Source organism: Eublepharis macularius, chromosome 17 (assembly GCF_028583425.1).
Source record: "Eublepharis macularius isolate TG4126 chromosome 17, MPM_Emac_v1.0, whole genome shotgun sequence".
In the NCBI taxonomy this organism is placed as follows: domain Eukaryota; kingdom Metazoa; phylum Chordata; class Lepidosauria; order Squamata; family Eublepharidae; genus Eublepharis; species Eublepharis macularius.
Window position 1 is genome coordinate 1,106,064 of NC_072806.1, and position 26,447 is coordinate 1,132,510.

Here is a 26,447-nt window from a genome sequence, read left to right on the forward strand (position 1 = left end):
GATGTAGATGTGCGCCTACTGGAGAGTTTCCACACTGCTAAACATGCTATGTAAACAAATTTTGCTTTGTTTAAGAAAGATTTCCCACCTCTGCTCAGATTTATGCTTTTCGGACTTTCTGCTACCATGCCCTGTAGTATCTCTTTCATTAACTGTCCTAACTGTGATTCATTATTGTACTCTGCTCAATGAATGTCCTAGCTGTTGATTCTATTGTATTTTCACTCGCACTGTGTAATCTGCCTTGGATTTCAGTGACAAAGGCAGACTATAAATAAATAAATAGAAGCCGAACCCAGAGAAGATGTAAGTGTCGCTGGATAAGAGCCAAGGGGTTCTACTGGATCCAGCGCTGCTGCTAGAGAAGCAAGTAAATGCAGCTGCAAAAATGCCTTCCTCAAACTAAGTCTAGCTCAGAATATGAGCCCCTCCCTTGACACGGCCAGTCTGGCCACCTGAAGCCATGCCATGGTAACAGCGAGGCTAGACTACTGTCGTGCACTGTACATAGTTCTCCCCTCAAAGTCAACTTGGAGACTCCAGCTGGTGCAATTCCACAGCTTGATTATTATCAGGAGCTAGATAGAACATGCCTATTATTCCCATTCCCATCAGTTACCAGGCTCAATTCAGGGTTTTGGCTATCACTTATCAAGCCCTTCATATCCTTGGCCCTCACCTTTGCCGGATGCCTCCCTCCTTGTATTCCAGCCTGGCAGCTTCACTCATCGGAACTGGGCCTTCTGCAGGCACCACCCTGCAACCGGACAAAATAAACAGCTGCCCACGCACACGTTTTCCCTGTGGTGCCCCGCACCTTATGGAACGGCCTGTCTAAACTCCCACTCTCCAGGCTTTCCACAATTGATGCAAAACCAAATTATTCAGGAGGGCTTTCATACACAGGCTGTGCTGTAGGAAATGGTTCAGAGAGATGCTAAAGGGACAAGGGCTGGAGACTATACTATTCACTACTGCCTGTTGTTTCAAGTATGCACCTACTGGGTATTTTCTGCATTGTTTAATACGCCGTGTTAAATTGCTTATGTTTTGTTTCAGCGTTGGTTTTCTGCTCTGCATCAGATTTCTGCTTTTTTCAAAAAATTCTGCAATCTACACCGTATTGTATTATTTACTGAATGTCCCAGCCACTGATACTATAGAGTTACAATGTGTGATCTGCCTTGAGTCTCAGTGAAAAAGGCAGACTATAAACCACCAACCAAATGGATGACTAAAAGAAATCTATTAAACACAAAGACAGAAAGTAAAACATAAGGCAGGGGGGAAGGGTCGCTGAGGGCACAACAGGCAAAGCAACACAGAATTTGCCAGCTAGCAGCAGACAGACATAGCAGGGGACAGGTGTGCGTGTCTGGAGAGGGAGTTCCATAATCTCGCTGCCACTGCCCGAAGGCCCCGTTGCCACCTTTCCGTCCTCCGAAGGCGGGGGCACCTGCTGCACAGCGCAGAAGAGGACTGCAGCGGTTGGGGAGGCTTGTTGTGGGGGCTTAAGGCGCCGGCTCTCAAACCCGAGCAGGCTCCGGGGGGCACCGCCTGGCCGCACCCCGAGCTGAGCCGGACGACAAAGGGGGACGGACCGGCGCAGAGGGAGGGCGACTGAAGCGGCAGGCCCCTCGGGCGCGCATTTCTGCGCCCTCGCCAAATGTCCCCAAGCCCCTCTCGGGAAGAAGCGGCAGATCTGGAGGCGGGGCGCTTCTGGCCCAGTCCCAGAGCCGCAAGGGAAGGCGGGCGCCCGCTCCGCGGTCCAGATCGCGCCCGGAGGGCTGTTTCCCGGGGAAGGTCCCCGCCAGGCGGGAGCGGCCCAACCCTCCCGGCGCAGCCTCGCTGCTTGCGGCAGGCCTCTCCTTGGCTCGTGCAAAGAAGGGGGAGCCCTGGCCGGGCACGACAGCCTGGCACCGCAGGGGGAGCCCCGCCGGCCGGCCGGTCCGGGCCAGGGAAATGCGCCCTCGGGCGGCTGCCCGCCCGCCTCCCCGCCTGCCTGGCCTCCGCCTCGGGCGGCCCGGGGCTACCTGCCGGCGGCGGGTCACCTCAGCCGCGCATCACCTGAGCGCGCCGCCCGCCCGGCCGCCCTGCCGGCGTCCAACCAGGCGCGCCCGGAGGTGGGCTCTGAGTGCCCGGCGGCCAATGGCCGGCCGGCCGGAGGGGCGGGGCCAGGGGCGGTGGGCCGGCCGGGGCTTTTTAATCGGCTCGGCGGGGCGCGCTGCTGATCGCCGCTGCCGCCGCCCGGGGCGAGGAGGTGGCCGGCATGGCGCAGCAGCAGCGGTGGGCCCGGCTGTCTGCCGAGCGGCCCACGAGCGCCGTCTACGTGCTGGGCACGGAGCTCGCCCTCGACGTCTCCGGGTAAGCCGCCCCCTCGGGGGCGCGGGCGCCGCTCTGGCAGCCCAGCCAGGTGCGCAGCCTGGCTGGGCCGCGGCCCCGAGAGAGCACCCCGCGGGCGTCCCCCGCTGCGCCCCGCGAGTGTTTTGCCTCTGCCCCGGGGCTTCTTCCTTCCAGCCTTGCGGGGGTGGGGGGGCGGCCTTGTTTGTCAGTTGGGAGGGGGCGCATTCTGCGCAGGGTCTGGACGTGGTACGGAATGCACAGCGATGCATTCTCCGGGCATGCATACCTGCCGCCGGGGTGCAAAGAAAGCCGGGAGTCCCCCGCAGGTGCTTCTTTTTCAGCAGCCGCTCACACTTCCTATTGTTTGGCCAACAGCTGTCTAGCCTGCATCTAAAACGTTACTTGGGGTGGGGAAAACTGGGCCCTGCGGGTGGAGTGCCTTTTGGGGGTCTGCACAGAGAATGCCCTGCATGACCGGGCCTGGGGCAGCCTCCCTCCTGAAGGGTCTTTGTATGTGGACCCGTGTTTTCCCGTCCTTGCTTGCTGCTTTGCTCCAGTTTTGATCACTGCTCTCCTGATGCCAGGAACCTTTGCAGGCTCCTCATCTGCGAATTTAATTTGTAAGCTGTTGCTGATGCTGCACTTTGGCCCTCCTTTTGCTGTCTCAGTTTGGGAGCGGAAGCCTTCAGCCAGTGATCTCCCTCACCAAGGGAGGTTCATTTTGCAGGGGACGGGAACTTTGTTTTCTTAAAGCTGCTTATGCCAGCAGGCGAAGACATTGGCAGGTGGGGTGTTGTTGTTTTTTGCCAGTCCTGAATTCATTGAAAATATTTGCACTGGTTGAGAAAATGACTGACAACAGCTTTCTAATTTCTAGCCACCCTCCTGCTTTCACTTTGCACTTCTTACCTGGTTTTTGAAAGAGTCTCCATGAGAGACCAACAAGATTTCCAGGGTATGCGCTTCCAGGAGTCAGAGCTCCCCTCTTCAGATTCAGGCACCCTGCTGGTCTACTGCGGAGCCATACAGCCCCCTGCCTGAAACTACCTGTATAAAACCTGTGGAAAGAATGGAGTCTAGTGAACTTTCTTAGGAAGCAGATCCCAAAGGTCTGGTGACACCTCTTCTTGAAAAGGACTCTGGCAAGAGGGAATTCCAGGGAAGAGGGGGCTCCCATGGTCATTCTTTCCTCCTCCTCTTCCTCACGCCCCTGCCTTGCAAAGCCTTTCCTGAGGAAATGCACACGGCATTAACTGTGGCACCCACTTCTCTCTGTGGCCTCCTTGTGGAGAGTGAGCAGCCCGTGCCTAGCTAGTCCACCGGGAACAGATATTAAAACGTTAAACTCTTCACAAGTGTCCCCGATGCAGACCGAGCCGTTGTGTGCAAAATTGCAAAGTCCTGCAGCCAACCAGCTAGTTTCAGGATGAACTTGCAACAAGCAGGGGTCGTGCAATGGGTGTGGTGTGTGTTGTGTGGGTAGGTGGGGGGCGGGGTGGACTGGAGGAAAAAGGATTGCTTTTAGGCGCCAAGTTAAGGGTTCTGTGCATCTGTCCTGTTGAAATGTTGCACGTAACTTCTCCTCCCACACACCCACACTGCCTTGCACAAGATGTACAAACTTCCTAGAGCAGCTGGTCTACAGTGGTGCCCCCTTAACCATGGTGGCATCCCCCTGGGACAAACGCCTTCTTGAGTGGCCATGTGCGGGAGTCAGCTTGGAGGTGCTTTTCTGCTTCCAGAAGAGAGGGGGGGCCTGGTGCACATGAGCATGGGTATGTTCGTCTGGAGATGGGGGCAGCTGTTTCATCCTCTTGGGCTGAGCCTTCCAGTGTGGTATCCTAGGCTGCTTTAAGAGGACAACAAAAGTGGTTTGATAACTGTGTAAACTACAAGCAGGACTTGGGAGATCTTCTGAAATCAGTGCAAAGGACTACTAAGGAAGCCACTCCATTTATTCTCAGCCTGGGTACAAGACAGAGCGCTGCAGCAGTGGCCGCCTCCTCCCCTGGCGAGCAGCAGCGTGGACTGCAGAAGTGGAGCGCTTCGCTGCTGAAATTCTCATGGGAAGCATCTGTTGCTTCTTTGAAACACTGCACAGTTGTGGCTGAACTCCACTTGCCCTGGGTTAGCTCTGCCAAGCACTCATTAACCGTGAGTGGCTGTGCTCCTAATTAGCAGCTTAAGGACATGAGCAAAGACCGGGGACTCCCCGTCTGCCACAGCCCTAACTCGACATTCCTTACGGCCAGAAAACGCGAAGACGGACAAGCCTGGGTCTGCTGGCAGAACCTTCCTTCTTCCTGGAGCTCAGGCGTCTTCCAGATGAGCCATCTGCCTCCCCTAATCTGCACAGAAGGCAGCTGGGCCCAACCTGGGTTTTAGGCACAGTGCAGATTGGCATGAGTTTGCCACCCTGTGCACTCAGCTGAGTGCTTGTGGCTGGCCACCTTCAAGTTGCAACTTGCCCAGTCTTACTTCACAGTACTTTCAGAAAATAAGAGAAGTAACTGAATTGGTGTTGGGGAAAAAGCCATAAAATACTCTATTATCAGAGTACCATAGTTTGCAGAGAAGCATGGGGTGTAGGAGGAGGTTGTGTGGCTGGGTGAGAGAGGAAACACATTCAAAGCCTTAGTTAAGGTTTAGAAATGAGAGTTATTTGTTGTAGGAACGTCATCCCAGATAGGAAAGAGGAGAGACAGATCTCTATTTAGCTCTCCACTTTAAGGGTGAGTCCTGCCATCTGTGGTGCAAGACGGAAAGGAAGGATGGAGATTGTGATGAAGAGAAGATGATGAAGTGTCCCAAGGAGGAAGTCCTGAGAATACGATGGTGCCAGGGGCAGTAAAGAGCAAAGGCTGAACAGGTCCCTGAGTCCCTGACCTCTCTACCTTCCTAACTCTTTGGCTTGTCTCCCTCTGAACCCTGAGTGAAGGGACAGCATTAGTCTTCCTCTTCTAATATACTCTGTTTGGTGTCGTGGTTAAGAGCAGGAGGACTCTAATTTGGTGAACCAGGTTTGATTCCCCACTCCTCCGCTTGAAGCCAGATGGGAGACCTTGGGTCAGTCACAGCTCTTCCAGAGCTCTCTCATTCCCACCCACCTCACAGGGTGATTGTCAAGAGGATAATAATAACACACTTTGTAAACCACTCTGAGTGGTAAACCCCTGTGCGGTGCCTCCTTGAAGTCTTGAGAAGTGCAACCTGAGGATGATGGGCAGGTGAGAGGCGGGAGAACACAGATGGCTCGTTACAAGCATCTGGTGGAAATTCTTGATACAGCTTTTTCCTGCCATGTGACGGGGGGGAATCATGCCACACAATCAGATAACCATGGAGAAAGAGAAGGAGCAAGATTTAATTGGGCAAGAGAATGCAGATGGCTAGCTTGCAAAAAGGTTATACTTCCACTGCTTGACTTGGTGGTTGCGTGCACAGACCTCAACTCTACGTGTGGATTTTTGTGCTGCTGAAGCTGCTGTTGAAATCACAAGCGTGGATCTGGCTGGGTTTTACGGGTGGGATCAGGTACTTCAGCCTGTAGATACTTCAGCCTGTATCTTCCCCCATCTTGCCATGCTGGACACAGGGGCTTGTGCAAGGTGTGCATTATTTCTCCCCCCTCCCTGCCAACAGGGATTGTGGTCTTGTGTTTGAGAAAGCAAAAATTCAGTGGCGGCAACTGTGCCCATCCCTGCCGTGAAAACACAGGAGCAAGAAAGTCTGAAACAGCAGACCCAGATTCAGGAGGGAGAACTGCCTGGACTTGTACGATGTTAGCTTGTTACATAGGCATATTCGGGAGCCGGCGTTTCCCCTCTTTGGCGGCCAGGTGGGTAAAGTCATTGTCCTTCCTGTCAGCCAGCCAGACAATCCCCCTTTGTCAACATTAGCGGGTTCGTGTCTTGACAAACCTCAAAGGCGCTCGTCTCTCTTGCGACTCGTAGAAACGGGAACAAAATGTTTCAGCTCTGCTTGTTAGGCAGCCTTTCATCTTCCTTCTGGGTCAGCTTCCAGCAGCTCAAGGCCGCTGTGCCACGTTTGGCAACCTGTTGAATTGCTTGAGGAGGAAGCAGTTCTGCATCCCAGTCCTAAACCACAAGATTGGTGCCAGAGCCTCGCCTAGTCAGGGGCCTTCTGGAAAGAACCTCTTAAGGACTGTAGATACTGTGGTTTGCAGCGGAGGACCCAGGAGCCAGACTCACAGCCAGGAGGCAGAACCCCCCTTCCCACCCCGGCAGCCCCTCGAAGGCCATCCCTTGTAAGCCAGACCTCGAGGTGGGGACATTTCTGGAGATTTTGTGGGTTGGGCCTGGAGAGGGTGAGGTTTGGGGAGGAAACTTAGCAGAGTATAATGCCAGAGAGTCCACCCTCCAAAGCAGCCATTTTCTCCAGGGGGACTGATCTCTGTAGCCTGGAGATAAGTGGCAATTCCAGGAGATCTCCAGCTGCCGCCTGGAGATCGGCAACCTCCTCTCAGCGTGCCCCCCGTAGAGAGTGGGAGGCTATCCGAATAGCAGACAGCCCCGGACAGAACCGTGTCAAGCAAGCTGGGCTCTGCGTCCTAGTGGCTAATTTCTAAGAAAAAGGCGGGTCCGATTGGAAGGGAAATGTTCCCTCTTTTAATATTAGGGTTATCAGTTGATAACAGAAATCTCCGCCAATCTATTAAATCTGCACAACTTTGCATAGAAAAATGGATTGTTTTTGTAGGGAAAGCAGGCTTTGAGTTTACCACATATGCCTGTTATAGCAGGGCCGTCAGAAAAAAGACTTGAGCTCTCTGGCTTGAGCGTGTGAATGCCGCTTCCAAGACGGCACCTGCCGCCTGTGGTTTTTAGAAATGCTTGTATTAAAAGGATTAATTTCTTTAAAATGTGTTGCTGGATCAGTGGGAGGCGGGACTCGTTAGTGTCCAGGGTGTTTTTCATCAGTTACAGCAACTCACTATTCAGTCTAGGGCTGCGCTCTTAATTAATACCAGCTGTGGATCTCGGGTTCCAGGTAGCTGCCATTGAAGGGAATTTCCTCTGTATTTGTTCGTTTGCATAGCTCTGTTAAATCCCAATGAACACTTTACTTGCAGGGTCTTTTTTGTAATCTTTTTCTTTACAACACTCCTGTCCACACTTGTTGTTTATTTTTATCTAGACATCATCCATACTGCCTCTCGAGAGACTGTCCAGAGCATTTATTTATGCTGTCCCTCCAGAACAGGCTGCCCAAGGCAGCTTCTGAAACGGAAAACGTGAACTAGGTTCCCTCAAAGGACTCTGGGAATTAGAGTTGTGGGAAGATACTGAAAATCTGACACACACACACCCCCGCCAGGAATTGCAGCTCTTGAGGTTCTTTGCTTGGGCTTCATGAGAGCGAAGCAGGCTGGAATGTGGTTGAAACTTTCTGGTGCAGAAGTGCTCGGAGAGATCGTTTGCCTAAGGCAAAACAAGGAGTCTGTGGGGAAGATGGGAAATAGAGTGCAATCCTGTACATGCTTACTTGGAAGCAACCCCTGTTGTATTCAGTGAGGCTTACTCCCAAGTAATGCTGCGCAGCTCTTGGATCCAAGCCCACCTCCGCCTCTAGCAGAGCTGTCCTTGGCAGAGCTTACACCCTTCTGAGCCCACTGAATTTGGTCGGCTTAGAAGAGTGCTTCAGCTAGCACTGGAAGTCTCGGGCAGAGAAGAGAGGAGCAACGAGGACCGCCAGGCTACGGTTTCTTCAGCAGGATTATTTCTGGAGAAGAACTGGGTGGGATTTCAGTACAATGAAGCAGCTGAAAGACTAGTTTTCTCTTGCAGGTCGGCCCCCGTAGGTGCCACAGCCTTCGATGTCTGGGGGACAGCAGGAGTCCACCTCTATATCGTCCACGATGGGGAAGCTGTGAAGATACCTTCCTGCGTGCCCAGGTGGCCCTTAGGCAACAACACAGAGGCAATAATAACCATGGACACCCCAAGCATCATAGTCAATAACGACAAGGTGAGGAGCACTGCAGGTGGAAGGGGCAGGGGCAGAGAGACTGCAAGCACAAACCGGTCTGACTGCCGTGGCTGTCCTCTGCTCAGAACGCTGGGAAGGGTAGCTGTGTTAAGGGCGAAGGGAATTCTGCTGAGCGTGCCGCTGTGGCAGAAAGGGGCGAGTGCTAGACTTCGACTGCAGAAGCCTCGGTTCCAATCATCACTCAGCCGGGAAGTTCACTGCAACCAAAGTCTTTTGCCAGATCACCTTTCAGCTTAACCTGCCTGGCTTCCAGCCCTTTGCTCTGCCGCAGAAAGTAGCAGACCTTGGATGTCCATGCCCATGGAAGACGAGGGAAGGCCTTGGCTTCCGTAGCCATTTTTCTGACCCTCCGGGGCAGCTTGTTGGCTGGTCTGATCCAGCAGGACTCTTCTTCCTCACAGGGTTGTTGTGAAAATAAGTAGGAGGAACTGTATAATAACAACAACAGCAACAACCGTGCTTATATAGCAGTCTTCTAGAGAGATTAGTGCCCCACTCCAAGCGGTGAACAAAGCCAGTGTTGTTATCCCCACAGTACAGCTGGAGAGCTGGGGCTGAGAAGAGTGACTTCCCCAGGGCCACCTATTGAACTCTTGGCAGTTGTGGGATTCAAACTAGCAGAGTGCTGATTCACAGCCAAACCACTGTGCGACTGCAGCTCTCAACCATATACACTTTCCTGATCATTGGAAGCAGCGTGATGTAAAAATGTGATAAAAATTCCCCTTAATTCTGACTGCCATGCCAAAAAAAAAAGAAAGAAAAAGTGTGTGTGTGTGTGTGTGTGTGTGTGTGTGTGTGTGTGTGTGTGTGTGTATAAAATCTTAACTCTCCCTGTGAAGGCTGTCCACCATCCTGTTTTAAATTTGTATTAATAGAAATACACTGCTGTTTTAATTATGTTTTAATGTGGATGAATTTTTATTGTATTTTAATATGTTCTCCACCCTGAGCCTGCTCGTGGGGAGGGCGGAATAGAAATGTGAAAGAAAATAAATAAATGCCAGTAATAATAATAATGCAGATCATGTTACTTTGCGGGATGCAACAATGAAAGCTCTCCCAATTTAAAATGATTTCAAACCTGTCATGTGGATATGCTTCAGTACGGTGCAATACGTTCATTGTTAGTTGCCTTCTGAAACAGATCTCTGCCGTGTGGTTTCTTGGCAGGTCAGAATTTCCTACTACAAGGACAACGGGAAGGCGCCGATGGCCCAAGCTCTGCTCCACCTCACCTGCGTAGGTAAGGCTGCCGAAATCCAGCAGAAAACAGAGTGAGGGATGTACTTACTTCTGGGGTTGACTGGTCCAAAATGGATCAGAGTCCTCACACCAAACACAGAGAATTTCTTCTCTTTTGTTGTGCTGCAGAAATCTCCTTGGATGCCGATACAAGCCGGTCAGGAACTGTGAACAGGAAAGCTAAAAACAAGGTATGGTACTCCAGGTGGCATAATTATATATATGTGTCTGAAATCCTATTTGTGAATACGATCGACAGAGCGCCCGGGTGCTATACAAGTGCGTCTTCAGCTGGTGCTAGGAACTCAGCGCACTCACTGGCAGCTGAATGCTGGAGGAGGTTGTGCTTCATATTTGAGGCCCCGTTTTGCATTTTCTCCTGCATTCAGACAGAAAAGGCACAGGGACGTTGTTTGTCTAAGGCGCAGACGTGGAGGAACAGCGTTTGGTCGCTGAGCTTAGAAGGACTTCTGCCCTGCAAGGGCAGCCCTTATGCTTGTGGCTCCTGAGTCCGATCTGTTCTGCGGCCCCACGGCGAGTGGTCTGTCCGAGGGTGGTGAGACTGTAGAAAGGTGGTCCTGCTTGGCTCCACATCCAGGCTGGAGTCGTGTGTTTGGTAAGAACTACTCCGGTGGAGCAGGAGAGGAAGATGCGGGTGCGCACACGGCTTCAGATAAAAAAGTAGCCGGGCAAACCGGGAGGAAGTACTTGGCAGTCTCAGAGGAGCTCTTGCCTCTTTGCGTCATGACCGCAGGAATGACCTGGTTTCTCTTTGGTGGTGGAATCCCCTGGGGACACGGCTCACTTCCGTCACAGGAGGGTGTCTTTATAAGGCAGGTGATTAACAGGAAAATGCCGCCTACTGGTGGCGCTCCCTCGTGAACATGCTTGGGTGAGCCCAGCCGAGTTGATTTATGCAGATTTTAAAAAAAAAATCTGCATAATTCTTCCCAGCAGCAGAAACGGGTTTCCCAGCTTCTTCTTTGTAGCTGGTGGGGGAATGAAAGAGGTGCTGCTTTCCCTGGCCGCCCCCTCCAAAAGAGATGTGCGAAGGCTGCGTGGAACGCCCGTTCCCCTTAGCTGTGGGTGGCAGGCGTGGGGTTCGACGTCTTTGTGCTGCCAAGACCTGCCACTGATGGTTGCCTCTGCAGAAAACGTGGACGTGGGGCCCGGAAGGCAGAGGAGCCATCCTCTTGGTGAACTGCGACAGGGATTATGTCGGAGCCAAACAGATGGACAACCAGGACACGAAAGTGCAGTCGTACGCAGGTTGGTGAGCGACTCGGGCAAGATGGCAGCTTCATGACTAGTGGAAAACCCTAACAAGTTCCCTAACAGGGCTTTAGCTGTGGGGCTTTTTTGCTTTGTGAATCTTGCACCCCCAACATGCATACCTGGTTGATTGCTGCACACAGACCTCCCGCAAATGCGTGCCTGTGTGTTTGCACAGTTCAAAGTGCTGGCTGTCAGTGCTTGGGTGCGAAGGCCAGACAAAAGGGAGGACCAAGGAGATCTGGAATCCGACCCTGCCTGCTTCACTACAGCACCCCAGAATGTGTTGAAACGCTTGGGGCTCCCTTACAGAAGCTGTCCTTTCCTTCCTCCTGTGTAATCTTCTCTCCGCTGTTCTCTTCAGACCTGAAGGACATGTCTCTCTTGATTCTGACCACTTTCGGCCCTGAAGACATTTTTGACAACTACCAGCTGCTGCTTCATGTTTCAGAATCTGACCACGACAAAGTGGGTGTCTTTCATGCCAAGGGTAAGTCCCTGCAGCCTTCTTGAGCTGTCCGACCTCGTTTATTTGTTTTTATTCCACCCTTCCTCCAAGGAGTTCATGGAAGCTTATATATTTTGCTCTTGGCCTGCCAACTCTGAGTTGGGAAATTTCTGGGGATTGGTGGGGAGGGGGGTGGAGCATGGGGAGGGGGGGTTGTGGAGGGGAGGGGCCTCAGCATAGAGTCCATCCTCCAAAGCAGCTGTTTTCTCTAGCAGAATTGGTCTCTATCCTCTGGAGGTCAATTGTAATTCTGGGAGGTCTGCAGGCCTCACCTGGAGGTTGACAACCCTCTGTCTCATTTTTTCCCTCACAACAACCCTGTCAGGTAGGTCAAGATGAGAGGGAGTCATCCTCTGAGCTGTATGGCAGTGTGGGAACTGCACCACACCAGAGGCACTCTCATAAAAGCAGTTCTGTGCAAGAAGAGGGGAAACAGCGCAGGTGGATCAGTTGCCAAGCCTGAGTCCCTCTCCCCGTGAGAATGCAATCTGGGCACGGAAATTCTCCCATCCTGCCATTCCAAAGAAAAGCCTCCAAAGTGTGTGGGGAAGAGGGTTCCCCTCAGCACATTGGATTCTGTGCACAGGTCCATCTCTTGTCCATCATACCATTCACAGCCAATCAGAATCCCCTGGGGGCAGAGTGTGATGACTGTGACTTTCCGGTGTTTCCCCCCTCCTCCCGTTTAGTGTCTGGTATCCAGGGGTATACTGCCTCCGAACATGGAAGCTCCATGTAGCCATTATAGCTAAGGCCTGTTGATAGACCTGCCCAATCAATTTGCCTAATCCTCTCATCTAAGTTTGTGGCCATCACCACCATTTTGCAGTTTCGACTTCTGCAAGTTGATGACGCACATAAGAACATTTGGGCTGAACCGACTGATGGCTTGTTTCAAAAAGGGGGAAACCCTGGTCTGGATGGACACTTTATCTTTTGGGGGAACCCGTTTCTTTGGTTTGCAGGGGGAAAGAAAATGAACCAATACAAGCACGTTCTGGGGTCAGGAAAGGTCTCTTACGCAGTGCAACGTGATGGCTTCCAAGAACATCATTTCTACGTGGAAGGGCTGGCCTTTCCGGACGTCAGCTTCTCGGGACTGGTGACCTTCCACACCACACTGCTGGAGCCCCCCTGTAAGGTAGGAAGAAAAAAGGGGCGTGCCAAGGAGCACGAGGGCCTTGTGGGGACAGAGCCATGTGTTCCAGGCTTTGAGAAGGGGCACAGGAGGGAGAATGCTGGCAGGGCAGTTCTGCAGCTCTGTGTGTGTTTGTGTGTGCGTGCGTGCGTGCGTCGCACGCACGCACGCACGCAGAATCATGCAAAAGCAGGGCATGATAATGGGGTGGGATGATCCAGGTGAAGTGGGGTCCCTCCACCTTAGTCACCAGTGCAAGTTGGCTGAGAAGCCAACAGTGGTGTCCGTAAGGCCACAAGCCCGTTCAGTTTGTCATTTGGGGACAGAAGTTGTCTTCTGAGAACTTCTGATGGCCAGTTCCCTCCTGCTTCTCAGCACTCTTCTCAGACCTTTTACACTTTCCCTCCCTCTTACAGGACCTGCCTGAAGTCCCCATTTTCAATGACTCTGTGGTTTTCCGGATGGCTCCATGGATAATGACCCCCTGTACATTGCAGCCGATAACCGTTTATATCTGCAGGTAAGGGGACATGCACAAACCCTGGTATGCATTGTTGTGCTTAGAGTTCCAAGCAACAACCACCAAGATTCGGGACACGGCATTTTCTAACAGCGTTCAGTCTGAGAGGAATATGGGGTGGAGTCAGTTTTCAGTTAGGGATGCCAATAAAGCGATGTGTAATCCAAAAGTTGCACCCTGTGATCCTCTGTGAGCATTCTTGAGATGCTTCTTTCAGGTCGGCAGCCGTGTTGGTCTGCAGTAGAGCAGCAGGATTTGAGTCCAGTGGCGCCTTAGAGACCCACACGGTCTTCATGGTAGAAGCTTTCGAGAGTCAAAGTGCACTTCTTCAGATATAGTCAAAGGGAGGTTTGACTCTCAAAATCTTGTTGGTTCTAAGGGGCCATTGGATTCCAACCCAGGAGATGCTTATCCACCCCACAGGGAGAGGCAAAGTTGCTTGGTCTGGTTGGGACGGTTGTTAGATTAGCACTGGAGTCTTTCGTCTTCTCTATTCTTGCAGCTTTGAGAGAGACTGTTTCTGATCAGGTCTTCTTCCTCTGTCTGCCTTCTCTCTTTCTCTGACCGGATTAAAGCGTTCTTGTTACGTCAGCCCTTACTTCAGCTGTGGGCATTCCTTTTTCTATGGCTTGGTTCCAATTTGCTTGTTTTCCCATTCGGATATCCAGTGATAGATCCAATGCTGACTTTGTGGCGGCTGTGAGCAAGCTCGTGATGAAGGCCGGCTGCAAACTGATCATCTGCCCGGAACTGGAAAATCGTGGGGACCGCTGGATTCAGGTTTGTAAGGAAATGAACTCTGAGCTACAGATGATGCTCAAGTGAGAAGGGAACAGACAGCAAATCTCCCCAGACAAGGTACAGGCGGAAGGACCGAGGGCCGTGCTTGGGAAGTGCTTGCTTATCCCAGTCTTTGTAAGCTGTGGAGTGATCTCAAACAATTGTTCACAGCTCCCAAAGTAGGTGACTTTTCCAAGTTAACAGCGTGGAAATTTAGCTGTATGTTCAGTGTGTTTGTGTGGGGAAACATGCTTGAAACACACTTTCAGAGGCATAATACCTTTGCCAGTTTTTATGCATGGTTTCATGTTACGTTTTTCCTGAGTTGTGTCATAACAAACACACTGTGGTGGTGTCATGGATATAGCTAGAATTATAGGAGATTAGTTGCTGGATTTGACCAAGAAAGTCATAGAAGATGCCTTTGCACACAGAACCAGGGCGAGCCTGGCCCCGTAGTTAGACATGCCACAAAGGGAGATGGAGGCCTAGAGTAGAACAGCTTTGGAGAGGGGCAGGAAACAGAGGAGTAAAACAGTTGTATGTATAGATCTGAAGAGCCGTCTAACCCATATCAATAGATACTGTGTGTAGAGGCCCAGGTGCAGAGTGCATCTGCGAATGACTGGAATATCTAACTACACAGAAGTGGAGTCATAATTCAAGGATGGGTGTATTGTTGGAGAGCCAAAAGATACACACATATATAAGAAATTTTTAATCACTAATTTTACATAATCTTTGCTACAATAAGAGGTAGCAAGAATGCACTAACAACTTTCATATACCTTAAGAAGATGTTTCAAATATCGATAACTTTGGTGTTTCAAGTTATAAGATAATAAGTTAACTGAGAAGGTGCACCCTTTGAAGCAGGACAGATCATTATAGTCAAGAGATGGTTCTGAAACCCTATAAATACGAGAAGCGGAATTGACGTCTTCCTAGAAGGGGCTTCTTGCCTGTGACCTGCATTCTTTGCGTATGATCATTTCTCGGACTCACGTAATTGCTCTCGTTTCATGATCTATGTCGTTGTAACAGATGGTACGATTTTCTGTTGATTGGGCTAATGTTAAGAATGATGAATTAACATATTTTATTAATAAAGCCTTAGAATGGAAGCAGAGAATCTGTTATAGTATTACTTGTGTACTATACCCAGTGACGAACCTAAAAAGTTTAACTGTTAGTGTGCCCCTTGCCAGGAATTAAACGATTTGATATAGGAAAGGTAGATAGGTGCTCAGGGCTTCCTAAGCGCTCGTCTATATTTAATCAGGCCTGACCAGAGTAATCCACAACAGTAGCCCCTCCAATGTGGGATCTCAGGATCAGGGCTGCTTAGAAACCCCCCCCCCCCATGGCATGTTCCTCACCTGAAACAGTCCGGGGGGGGGAGGGGGCTGCTGCTGGCATCAGTGGCCCTGGGTCTGCATGTGTACTGATACGGCTGCGTATTAGTTCCACCAGTAATTCCCTGGGGCTGTTTCAGGTAGGGGAAAAGGCACAGGGAGAAAGTCTAAGCCCCGCGTGCCCTGGACCTGATTTGAATCCTGCTTCCCACACACCTGAGCTTCCCAAAAGACGTTTGTGACCCAACCCAGAGATGTTCCTGGGGAAAAAAACTTCATGCGTAGTTAAACATTCAGATTATTACCTTGTGGCAAAACCATAACGTCCGAAATACTACCTGCCCTGGGAGGTCAAATCACCAGAGAAAGTTAGGATCATGAGGCTGCGAGATGGAGTGGAGGTCGGGGGTATTTCGGGAAAGGTTTGCCCCGGGGGTTTGAAATGGACAGGTGCTTGATAAGTTGTGCTCACCTCTTGGCTCGAGGGAGTAAGGAGCATCTCTGTTTTTCTTTAAAAAAAATATTAGGTGAGTACAGATTACAAATAAAGTTTTTATTTAAAAACCCAAATATCAATTTTCCCCCACCCTTTCCCTCCCCCCTTTTTCTCGGACTTCCAACAGCTTTCCAACCCATATCTTATTCTATTACTTACTTATCTTTTCCCTCTATATATTATTATCCCATATTTCCTTAATAAACTAAATAATATCCATTAAAATCAAATCTATTCAAAACTTAAACTTAGCAATAATTAAAACTTCACTTTAAATGGTAAAGACCCCTATCTCTAATAATTCCCCCAATTAATAACTTTCAAACTGCCATAATTTCCCCTTCACGTCCCACTTTTTCTCCAAATACTCCTTCAATCTCCCCCAGTCATTGAAAAATTGGAGCGTCTCTGTTTTTCTTCTTCTGCCGAAACAGGATGAGATGGAGATTGGCTACGTGCAAGCTCCCCACAAAGGGTTCCCCGTGGTCTTTGACTCCCCTCGAAACGGACAGCTGAAGAACTTCCCGTTTAAAGATGTGTTGGTATGTGGCCGAACTTCCTGGCTCTGAGCGCCTGGGATTTGCATTGAGGTGATTTGTGTTAAAGCCCGCCTCCAAAGGCACGCTTCTCTGCAACGAAACAGGAACGCTTGTGCCCTGCAGGTGAACATTGTCTGGGAAGGTCAGGATCTGTTCAGCTGTTTTTCCTTTCCACTGCTGGTCTTACGTGCCTGCAGAAACGTTGCGCCACACAACCCAATTTTGCTTGTGTTCTGCAAATCAGCCGTACGGGCATGGATGGGCTTAGTTCTCTCTGGCCTTCCCTTAAGGACTTCAGACTTGGTCTTGGTCATCTGAAAGCTGGAATTCTTGGAGTCTTTTAGTTGACTGAAGGGGGTGGGGGGAGGGACAGTCATGGAGAAGCTCCACCGTGCAGCCGGCGAACACTCAGCTGTGCCCGCCTCGGACTCGTCATGCTAGATCACGCCCAGGTGTGTCCATCTGGCTCAGCCTTCTCTCTGCCTAGTACATCTTTAAGCCTCCTGCCTTCAAGTTGCTCAGGATGGCACGCACTGGTCTGTTCCCCATTTTATCCTCACAACAGCACCCTGGGGTAGGTTAGGGTTAACTCTACCCAGACAGCACCATGGCAGTGTAAGGATTTGAACCTGGGTCTCCCAGGTACTTGCCCAGTACCCTAACTACCACGTTACGCTGGCTCAGCATCCAAGAGATGGCTGTACATGTTCACAGCTAGAACCTGAAGGTGGCGTTGCCTGCCGTTTACCCCCAGCTTCTGTCCATTACGGGTAGAGTGTGTCTGAACATTGAGGTATAATTGTACTGAGGGTGGGTAATGTTGATTAAAACCAGCTCTCTTGGGCAAGTCACAATAAAATTAAAACTGTATAAATAAACAACTATAAAATGTACCCATGCAATTAAAAACAAGTCAGCCAGCTGATAACTAATTAATAAATTAGACGATACAGGTTAAGAGAATCTGGGGAATCCATTGAGAGATCAGTATGTATAAATGTTTTATATGCAATTTTATATACCAGCCTTATATCAAAGATGGTCAGGCCGTGCCCGCTGGGATTTGCAAGTGTTTTCCTCTGCGCCGTCATTTGCTGGTTCCGTAGTGATGCGCGTGCTCTCGCTCTGCTCTCGTTTGCTCCTCCACAAGGGCCCAGATTTTGGTTACGTGAAGCGAGAGCCAGCTTCTGCAAAGACCGTCTCCAGCTTGGACTCCTTTGGAAACCTCGAGGTCAGCCCTCCAGTGACCGCCCGGGGCAAGCAGTTCCCCCTGGGGAGAATCCTCATCGGGAGCTCTTTCCCTAGGTGAGAAGGGGAGAGAGCGGTGTCAGTCAGCATGGCTGCTTGGGGCCGGACCGCACGTACTTGCTGGGGTGGGGGCGGGTAGTTAAGGAGTGTTCTATACGGCACGTCTCCCGCACGGATGCTGCTGAAAAAGGCAGCCTCGGGGTGGATTTTCCAGCCCCATGCCAAAACAAGCAGCAACCTTTGCCACACGTATAAGGGCCATCCCATAATGATTTTTCTATTCTGGCACCATCTGTTTGGTGGCTGCTAGCAGGATATGTCCATGGAAAGCACACTCACATTTTATCCCCTCCTTCTTGCAAAGAGCTCAGGATTTCCATGGGCCAGCGCTCGCTCTGTCATGTTCATATTTTGTATATCCATTTAGGCGGATATATTTATATTCACACTAGGAATGCTGGAGGTGGGGGAGAAATGTTACAAAGTGGTGCCAGTTCAAAATAAGGTCTCAACCAAATAGCAAACTGTTCAGTCAGAGAGGGCGGGCCACTCACAACTGCTGACAGATAGACAAAGCAGAATTAACAAGGCATTTAGTGCCAGAAAAGGAGATACAAAAGGAAGTCACAGTTGTATGGCTGAACTCATTTAACACCTGTAAGGAGTGAGAAATGCAAACTATTAGCACATGCATTGAGCGAGGAAACCCAGGTCCCTGTTAAAGGGCAGCGGAATAGTCTTGAGCTGAGTAATGAGTTCAAATTCTGCAATTTCACATTAGATTCACGTTTAAAGTTCTTTTGTCAGAGAATAAGATCTGGGTCCAATAGCACCTTAAAGACCAACTAGATTTCCAATGTATGAGTTTTTGAGAGCTAAAGCTCCCTTTGTCAGATCCAAAGTATAGATAAAAAAGTCTTTATCATCCAGACAGAGGGTGGGAGGGGTATTGTGAATTAGAGTCATAGTGACTTTTAGCTCAGCACCTGAGTGCTGGTCAGCAACTGGACACCAAGTCTGCTGTGGCCATGCTTAAAGGGGAAAAAGTTTGCTGTGGGGCGTAGTTCATCTTGGTGGGGGACGTGGTATAGACAGCCTCGACTTCCTCAGTGGCCAAAAGGGTATTTCCTGGGAGGCTGTAGAGTCACACGAGGGCTGTTGATGGCACAGGGCCTGTGGATGGACTCTGTGTGGCCAGATATGGGCCAGTGAGTGCGCCAGTGCCTAAGGTAATGAGGTGCCCTTGCTCGCCAAGCCTGTGTGTTTTGGGCAGCGACTAGAAGGAGCCTGTCTGCAGTTCCTAGGGCACGTCGATGGAGATTGTATATGTAGTATATCCTTCATAATTCCTGCTTCTTCACATAATGCATAACAAATGCACAACGTATTCTGTTGCCACAGGATGCAGCGATGGCCAGTGGTTTAGATTCCTGGGAAAGATGCCAGGGAACATGGATGGTGGGGAGGGCCGTCAGTTGCTCTTAGCAAAACAGAACGTGCCTCTTTAGAGGCAGCATGCCACAGATTGCCAGTTGCTGCAGGGCAAATGGAGGGGAGGGGCAGTAGCCCCCGGGTCCAGCTTGTGGGCGGAGTAGGAGCAGGACGCTGCGCTGGTCGGACCTTCATATTTTTTCCCCTCCAAATTCTGTTTGTTGTTTTCAAAATCTCAACGATACAAATAACTTTTTACAAGGATAAGTATCTATAAGCAAACGTTACATTCCGTATACGTTTTCTAAATCATTGTACATTCATACATTCAAGGTGGACCATCATTTGATCCGGCAGGGCTCTTCTAGTGTGTTGATGGATTATTGGAACGGAGGGCTGGAGGGCTGGAAATGAGCCTGTCCGTCTTCTCCAGCATGCTCAGAGGGCGACAAAGGCATGAAGAGTTAGAAGCGGAAGTGCCTTTGACTTCCGCGAAAGCCATCCATAGGTTGGATGCAGCCCCTCAACCGCCCCTTCCTTGTTTTGTTTCCAGCTTCAGTGGGAAAAACATGGCCAGGGTCGTCCAGGACTTCCTCTTTGCCCAGAAAGTTCAGCCGCCCGTGGAACTCTACTCGGATTGGCTCGTTGTGGGTCATGTGGATGAGTTCCTGACCTTTGTTCCAGCTCGTGATAGGAAGGTATGTGTCTGTGCATAAAGCGATGCTTTGGCCAGCCCTTTTTTCTGACCCTGAGACTGGCACTAATGTTGCGAATGGAGCAGATTTTTATTGCATGATTGTTATTTTGCATAACTTGCTGTCGTGTTGCTGATAAGTGGAGGAGCAAAGAGATCACATCCTCGTCCCCTGGAAATCTTAATCATCTCTTTCTGCAGCTTCTGAGACTTAAGCAGGCGTTGCTCACATACCTTCAGGTGCCTCTTTCCAGTCATCAGAGCTGGAAACCTGCTCATTTAAAAAAAAAATTAAAGCAGATTGGATGCCCTATTTCTTCCTTTGAGATCTCTGCAGTCAGGAGTTGGTTCCACCTCTTTCTCCACTGCAAGCAGATCTGAGAGAGGGAAGGCAGTGTGGTGTAGCCAGATCTCAGAAGGGTGGTTGGTACTTGGATTGGCGACCTCCAAGGAAGAGGAAGGGGAGGCAGACCAACTCTGCTTCTCACTTGCCTTTATTGATAGCCCCTTGTTGGGGTCGCCATATGTCCATTGTGACTTGATGGCACATACACACTTAAGCAAGCAGAACTGAAACAAAGACCCTACACTGGATTTTGTTGAAGCTTGTTGCCTTTGCTCAAGTTTAAAACTTCTGCTTCCTCCTTCTCGAAAACTTGCATACTGGAGATCTAGTTGGTCTCTAAGGTGCTACTGGACCTGAATCTTGCTCTTCTGGTACAGACCACCGCGGCTACCCACTTGAAATTGCTTCTCCCTGGTGCTGAATTAGCTACTTTCTGTTCACTCCAGATGCTTCAGCCTACCTGGAAGTGTTCTTAATCGGTTCCTTCTTCTGGGCAGGACACTGAAGGGGAGGATTTAAATCCCTTCGTTCCTCTTTCACTGCAAAATGTGCTCATTAATATTGTTACTTTTATGACAGTGATATTATAATCATGTGGTTAAGATGATGAAAAATGAGTGGACAATCGCATTGCTACAAAGGGATAAATTAAGGCTTCCTCCTGCCCAGTTAAAGAATCCTTCAGAAATGCTGAGGCGCTGTAAGGGATAATTGGAAGTGCTGAAATAAAAAGCAGAAACCAAGGCCCTGCAACTGAATTCAATATGTAAAAAATGCTACAAGTCAGGTTTTTAAAAGTACAGAAAATGCTGATGGTGATATGATCTAGATCTTTCATCAAAACTATGTGAATGCATCGCATAATTCCGGATGAAATTGCTGCATGGAACCTGCCTAGGTGTATGGTGGCAGAGCAGCCTAGTATGCAGAGAAACGTGAGCGCAGGAGTTTGCGTTGAGGGGAGTGCGTGGGAGAGAGAAACAACCTTGCGCTCTGAGCCTTGGTTAAATTTTAGAAAAGAAATAAGAGTCCTTTATTGCGTGAACTCCATACATGTCAGTAAAGTTGTGCGAGAGATCCAATCTAGCTTTCTTGTCTAAGGATGCCAGTAAGGCAAGACAGCAGATCTTGCATCTATGGTTCAAGATGGAAGGAAAGAGGGGGGTAATGTGGCAAAGAGAGGAAGAGGAGGTGTCACAAAGAGGAAGACCCTGAGAATAGCATTCTGCATATCAAAGGATAGTGCCAGGGCACTAAAGAGCAAAAAAGTAAACAGATTCTCGAGTTCCTGATCTCTCTAGTTACAACTGCCCCCCCCTTGAAACCTGAGTAAGGGACGGCATTAGCCCTCCTCTTCTAACCCTTCTGCCCCAACAAGCCCCCATTGTGTCGGGCTAGAAAATATCCTCTTGGCTGCCTGCACTTTTAGAAAAGGCACTTCGATTGCAAGTTGGATGGGCGAAGGGGACACAGTTTATGAAAACTTGTTCCGTAAGTGAGCTTTGCAAAAGAATCAGAAAATAGCTTGTGATGGGCATTAAACATTAAAATGAAAAAATAGCATGCTGTTGGGACTGTGCTCATTTAATGTGCTATTAGAGCAAGATTTGGGTCCAGTAGCACGTTAAAGACCAACCAGATTTCAGGGGATATGGTTTCAAGGGTCACTGGACCCAAATCTTGTTCTACTACAGAGACAGACGGACAGACCCCATTCTCACTGCCTGTTTTATTTGGTTTCCAGGGCTTCCGGCTGCTCCTGGCCAGCCCCAGCGCCTGCTACAAACTGCTGAAGGAGAAGGAACAGGAGGGTCACGGAGACGCTCTCATGTTTGAAGGTAAGGCGGTTCTTCTGGCTGTGCAGCGTTTCCGACTTGATAATGGGGAAGGTTGCCCCAGGCTGATTGTGGAAGCTGGTGATTTGGTGGCTGTGATGACCACAATAGTTTCTTTGAATAAAAGCCTTCCCAGATCACCCAAGATTTAAAAAGCAAATGGAGCTGCTCTTCTTGAATTGAAGACCTGGTAGTAGGGTTGCCAGCTCCAGGTTGGGATATTCCTGGAGATCTCTACAGCCTGGAGATCAGTTGTAATTCCTTGAGCTCTCCAACCACTCCTTGGAGGCGGGCAACTAAGAAGATCCTAGGTTCCATCCCAGGCGCATCTTAAGATACCAGGCGACAGCAGTGGCTAAGATGTGCCCTACAGTTTTATGCAGTCTGGTGATTGCTGTGAGCCCCCTTACAATCTTGCCCCTTCTCCCCAGAGATGGGCTTACTCACACTTGCAAACTGAACACACAAATAATCTCGTGGGAAGTCCAGAGCTCTGTGCTGATAATGTGATGTAGCAGTTATACTAGAACTTGGGGGTTCAAATCCCCTCTCTTCCATATGAAATTCACAGGGAGCCCTGGGGCCCCACCGCCTCTCAGCCCCTCTCTCACCCACCTCCCAGGTGCTGTGGGGATAAGATGCAGTAGGGAGAGGCAGGCGGTCCACCCCGGGGGACTGCTTGGAGAGAGGGTGGGATCAAAAAGTCTGTGATGGACGTCTTAGCAGAGCTCGTGAACTTGTAATCTTCAGTTTTGCAAAACCCGATAACCTAAAGAAGGCAGCTGTCAGTTCTAAGGATGACAGGCTATGGCAGGTAGACCCCTGTACCCTCACAGCAAGCACTCCATGGTCTTGGTTGAAAATGCTTTATTTCAGGAATCAGATCATGTTCATAGACAGGTCCAAAGGTTGACCGGAAAGTTGACAGGAATAGCTAAATGTGTGAAAAGCATTCTTCTTACAGAGCACAATTACTCTTCCCCACTCCCAACAGCAAAACATAACTTTTGGCGCGAAGTCTTAAGAACTTCTCTGAATAGTTTACATATCAAGTCTATAGACACCAGGCAGGCAGTAGATTAAAAGTGAAACACAGTTATTCATGAGAACAGACAGTGTACAAGGTCAGAAGCACCGAGAGCTTCAGAGCAGTTAGATAAGGCCCCTGCAGCTTCAGTAGGCCTGTGAAAGCAAGGCAAGTTAGGGCATTGGCAATATGACAGTAAGGTACAGCATTAACAATGGTTCTGTAAAACAAGGCACAGAACAGTAGTATGGCAACTGAATGGCATGGATGGGGTACAGACATGACAGCAGCCCTCTGTCTCTCGTTAACAGGAGTGAAAAAAAACAAAGAAATTTCAATAAAAAGGATTCTTTCTGATCAAACTTTGAGGAACTGCAATGAATATTTCCAGGTAATCTCTGTGAAGGGTCATTTGATGTACCACGTTATGGTGCCCATCCATGCAGGGAAAAATGCCAACTTTAGGAAACATGGGGTTGTACCCCCCCCCCCCCGGGAGCCTGCAGGGACTTGAGCAAGGGGGACATGGGCCATGACTGGCATGGCTGGCAAATTCATTGCTTAGCATTGGCATTGTACCTGCGCTGTACCTGCCTCCAGCAACGGGACAAACTTTGCCCCATTTTGCCTTTCCTCCCTCTCTAGAAATGCATCGACTGGAACAGAGACATCCTCAAAGAGGAGCTGGGACTGGCGGAGGAAGACATCATCGACATCCCCCAGCTCTTCAGGCGTGTTGGTGCTGCTGGCAAAGCGGTCGCTTACTTCCCTGACCTGGTGAGGCTCTGGGGGCGATTTCTTTTCTTGGAGGCTGACTTTGAGAACTGAGTGCAGGATGGTGGGCAGGCACCTCTGCCTGGTCTCCTTCCAGGTGCTTACCAGCAAGGTCTGCCCCCCCCCCCCAATGCTGTTTTCTCCATAGCTCTTTCGCTGCCAGTTCAGCAACTGAGGAAGAGTAGGTGCTGCCGCCCGCCTGCCTGCCCCAACAAGGGGGCTGGATTTATCTAGGAGGCTCCAGCTGGCAGTCCTTATTATGGGATGGTTGAAGGGCTGGGCTCGTTATCTGTTCAAGACACAGCACAGGAGTTTCATTCACCAGGCACATCTCCCCCCCCCCCCCCGCCCCTGAATTTCCACCCTGTGTCAAGCAGAAGGTGAAGACCGTGTCCTCTCTTGAACCTCAGCGCTGCTGCTGCTGCTGCTGATCTGCGAAGTGGAAATTTTGTTGTTTGTGCCAGCTGTGACCACTTTAGGGTAAATGCTGCCCATAAAGGCCTTTCCTAAATTCTCACTCAAGGTACAAAAATCCATCAGAGCTGCACTAGAACTGCAAGCCCCACCTACAAATCAGATGGATTTGGGTGTATCCTGCAAGATTTTATCTTTGGCAGCACACGTGCAATCTGCTTCATTCCGTACTTCCTTTGTGCCAGCCACAAAAAAGGCAGAGGGCAGCATGAATAAAAGGCTAGGCAGGAAGAATTTGGGTGGTTCTTTTCAGGTAGAACTGCGTGATAAGCCCCAAAGGGGAAGGGAACCAGGTGCAGTTTACTCCAGCTCCTCCTTCCAGGCCTTTGAGAAGCCAGCCAGAGATGTGACAGCACTTTGCATTGCAGGGGGATGGGAGGAACTCAGCCAAGGCCTTTCCTGAGCACCTCTCACTCCCTCTCCCCCAACTGAGTGGTGTAGGGAAAGGTGGGGGGGGCCATGAGCCGTTTGGATGTCAGCCTCTATCTGTGACATGTCGGAGCAGGTTATGTTATCCAGCATGGAAAGGTCTGTTTTGAACTCCGTTCTTGATGCATGTCCCAACTTCCATCTCCTGTCTTCAGGTGAACATGCTTGTTCTGGGGAAATACCTGGGCATCCCCAAACCATTTGGACCCATTATTAATGAACTGTGCTGCCTGGAAGAGGAGGTCCGTCGCCTGTTGGAGCCGCTGGGCCTGTCCTGCACCTTCATAGATGATTTTGAGCCCTATCACGAAAAACTGGGCGAAATCCACTGTGGCACCAACGTCCGCCGGAAGCCTTTCTCCTTCAAGTGGTGGAATGTCATCCCATGAGGGCTTTTCTGCCTGTTCCTTGCACTCTGAGCAGGAGATGCCGAAATAGCTGCCGTGTAGCTTGCTCCTCTCTGGCGCTTAATGCATAATCAGGAGCTTTCTTAGAGGCCCCGTGGGTTCTCCCACCACTAGTACATGAAGGTTGTAAATCAGGTCCTCTTTTGCCTTGAAGGGCCGCACTGAACCAAGGAGAAACACAGACTCAGCCCTTTTAACTCACACGGATGAAACAGTTATTGAGGCACGACTGCCATTGAATGAATAAAGGAACAGGGGCAACAAACATTCCAAGTAAAATACGATAGGTGCTTAAGAAGAGTAGCAAGCTGTTACGTCACCATCCAGATCAGCTCTTTCCCTGTAGCATTCTGACTTCCTCATCACTTCCGGCCCACCTGCTTAAAAACGGAAGCATTTTACGTTCCAAGGGAAGTGCAGAGAACTGCTTAAGCAGAACCAGCAGAGCAAGAATGAGGCGGGGAGGAAAGGAACGTACGCCATGCCATGCCGTTTCCCTCCATAAATAAATGTTACTAGTTTTTAAGGTGCCACTGGATTTCTGTGTTGCTGCAATCAACCCACAGGGCTACCCTTCTGAAGTTTTCCCTTATGCCTCATTGTACTTCAGCAAGGGCAATAGGGTTTCCTTTTAATTGAGTTCAGTTAAACTACTGTGTTACTGGCACAGTCTGCCCCAGTGGGGGAAAAACAAGGCCCAGATTTACGAAGATATTTGAAAGAACTTCTTACCTGGCCAGTTTAAAGGGCGGCTCTAGCCTTCTTTCACATTCCCTTGTCCACTAACTAGGGATGTTGACAAACACATTTCATGTCCTGGTCAGTTTTCTCAGACTTGACAGTCTCTGTTATGTGGGTATCCTCTAGCAGCTGCGTTCGCTCTTTGTTCTGCAGTCAAGGCCAGTTGGGCAGACCAGACGGAGATCCCAGGTGCTGGGAACCTGCACCCCAGCTCAATCCAGAGTAGACTGAATGACCAATCCCTAAAACCACAGAGACTGCGATTGTGACTGGTGCTACTGGGCTGGACAGCTCAGCCCTTGGAAGCCTTCTTGGCCACAGAGAGAGGAAGGGCCGGCACTCAGGACCCTTTGCTTGTAGCCCTTGTTGCACTAGCCTCCAAACACCCAGATCAAGAGTTGAAGCCGTGACCAGAAGGAGCCAGGCGGGAATCCAGGCACAGATGGGAGGTGCAGTTGGTGCTCTCCTCCCACCCCTACAATGTGTGGCACAAGATATCTAGGCACCACTGAGTGACAAGGGTGAAAAGTGTACATTTCTTTTTAGAAACTCAGGTAATTTTGAATTCTGTACCCCTGCTGATCTTTAAAATACACACATTTCCCTGCCTCAATTGTTTTTACCAGCTGTTTGATTAAAGCTCTGAAGAAATATTGTGTGTTGATTAATTGGAAATGAATTCACATCTACACATCCTTGTGTGTGTGGGTGTGTGTGTGTGAGAGAGAGAGAGACCCCCTCCAAAGGGGGAGGGGCCAGGACTTCCCTGAGAGCAGTCAGTGGTCATTTGGGAAGTTCCTAGGGAAGAAAATAGAGCACTGAAGAATCAGACAAGA

The 26,447-nt window shown here is 50.0% G+C and overlaps 1 protein-coding gene across 1 annotated transcript; it reads left to right on the forward strand.

The window, feature by feature from the left end:
• The first annotated feature begins 2,252 nt into the window (after positions 1-2,252).
• LOC129344535 (protein-arginine deiminase type-3-like) lies at positions 2,253-26,234 on the forward strand. The gene is made up of 16 exons (XM_055001259.1): positions 2,253-2,364; positions 8,151-8,331; positions 9,526-9,598; positions 9,727-9,788; positions 10,749-10,866; positions 11,234-11,359; positions 12,343-12,518; positions 12,932-13,035; positions 13,704-13,815; positions 16,101-16,208; positions 17,356-17,510; positions 19,438-19,582; positions 21,669-21,762; positions 23,098-23,177; positions 23,432-23,563; positions 24,619-26,234. The coding sequence occupies exons 1-16, from the start codon at positions 2,270-2,272 to the stop codon at positions 24,850-24,852; spliced, it is 1,995 nt and encodes a 664-aa protein (XP_054857234.1). The 5' UTR covers positions 2,253-2,269; the 3' UTR covers positions 24,853-26,234.
• Positions 26,235-26,447: the final 213 nt, after the last annotated feature.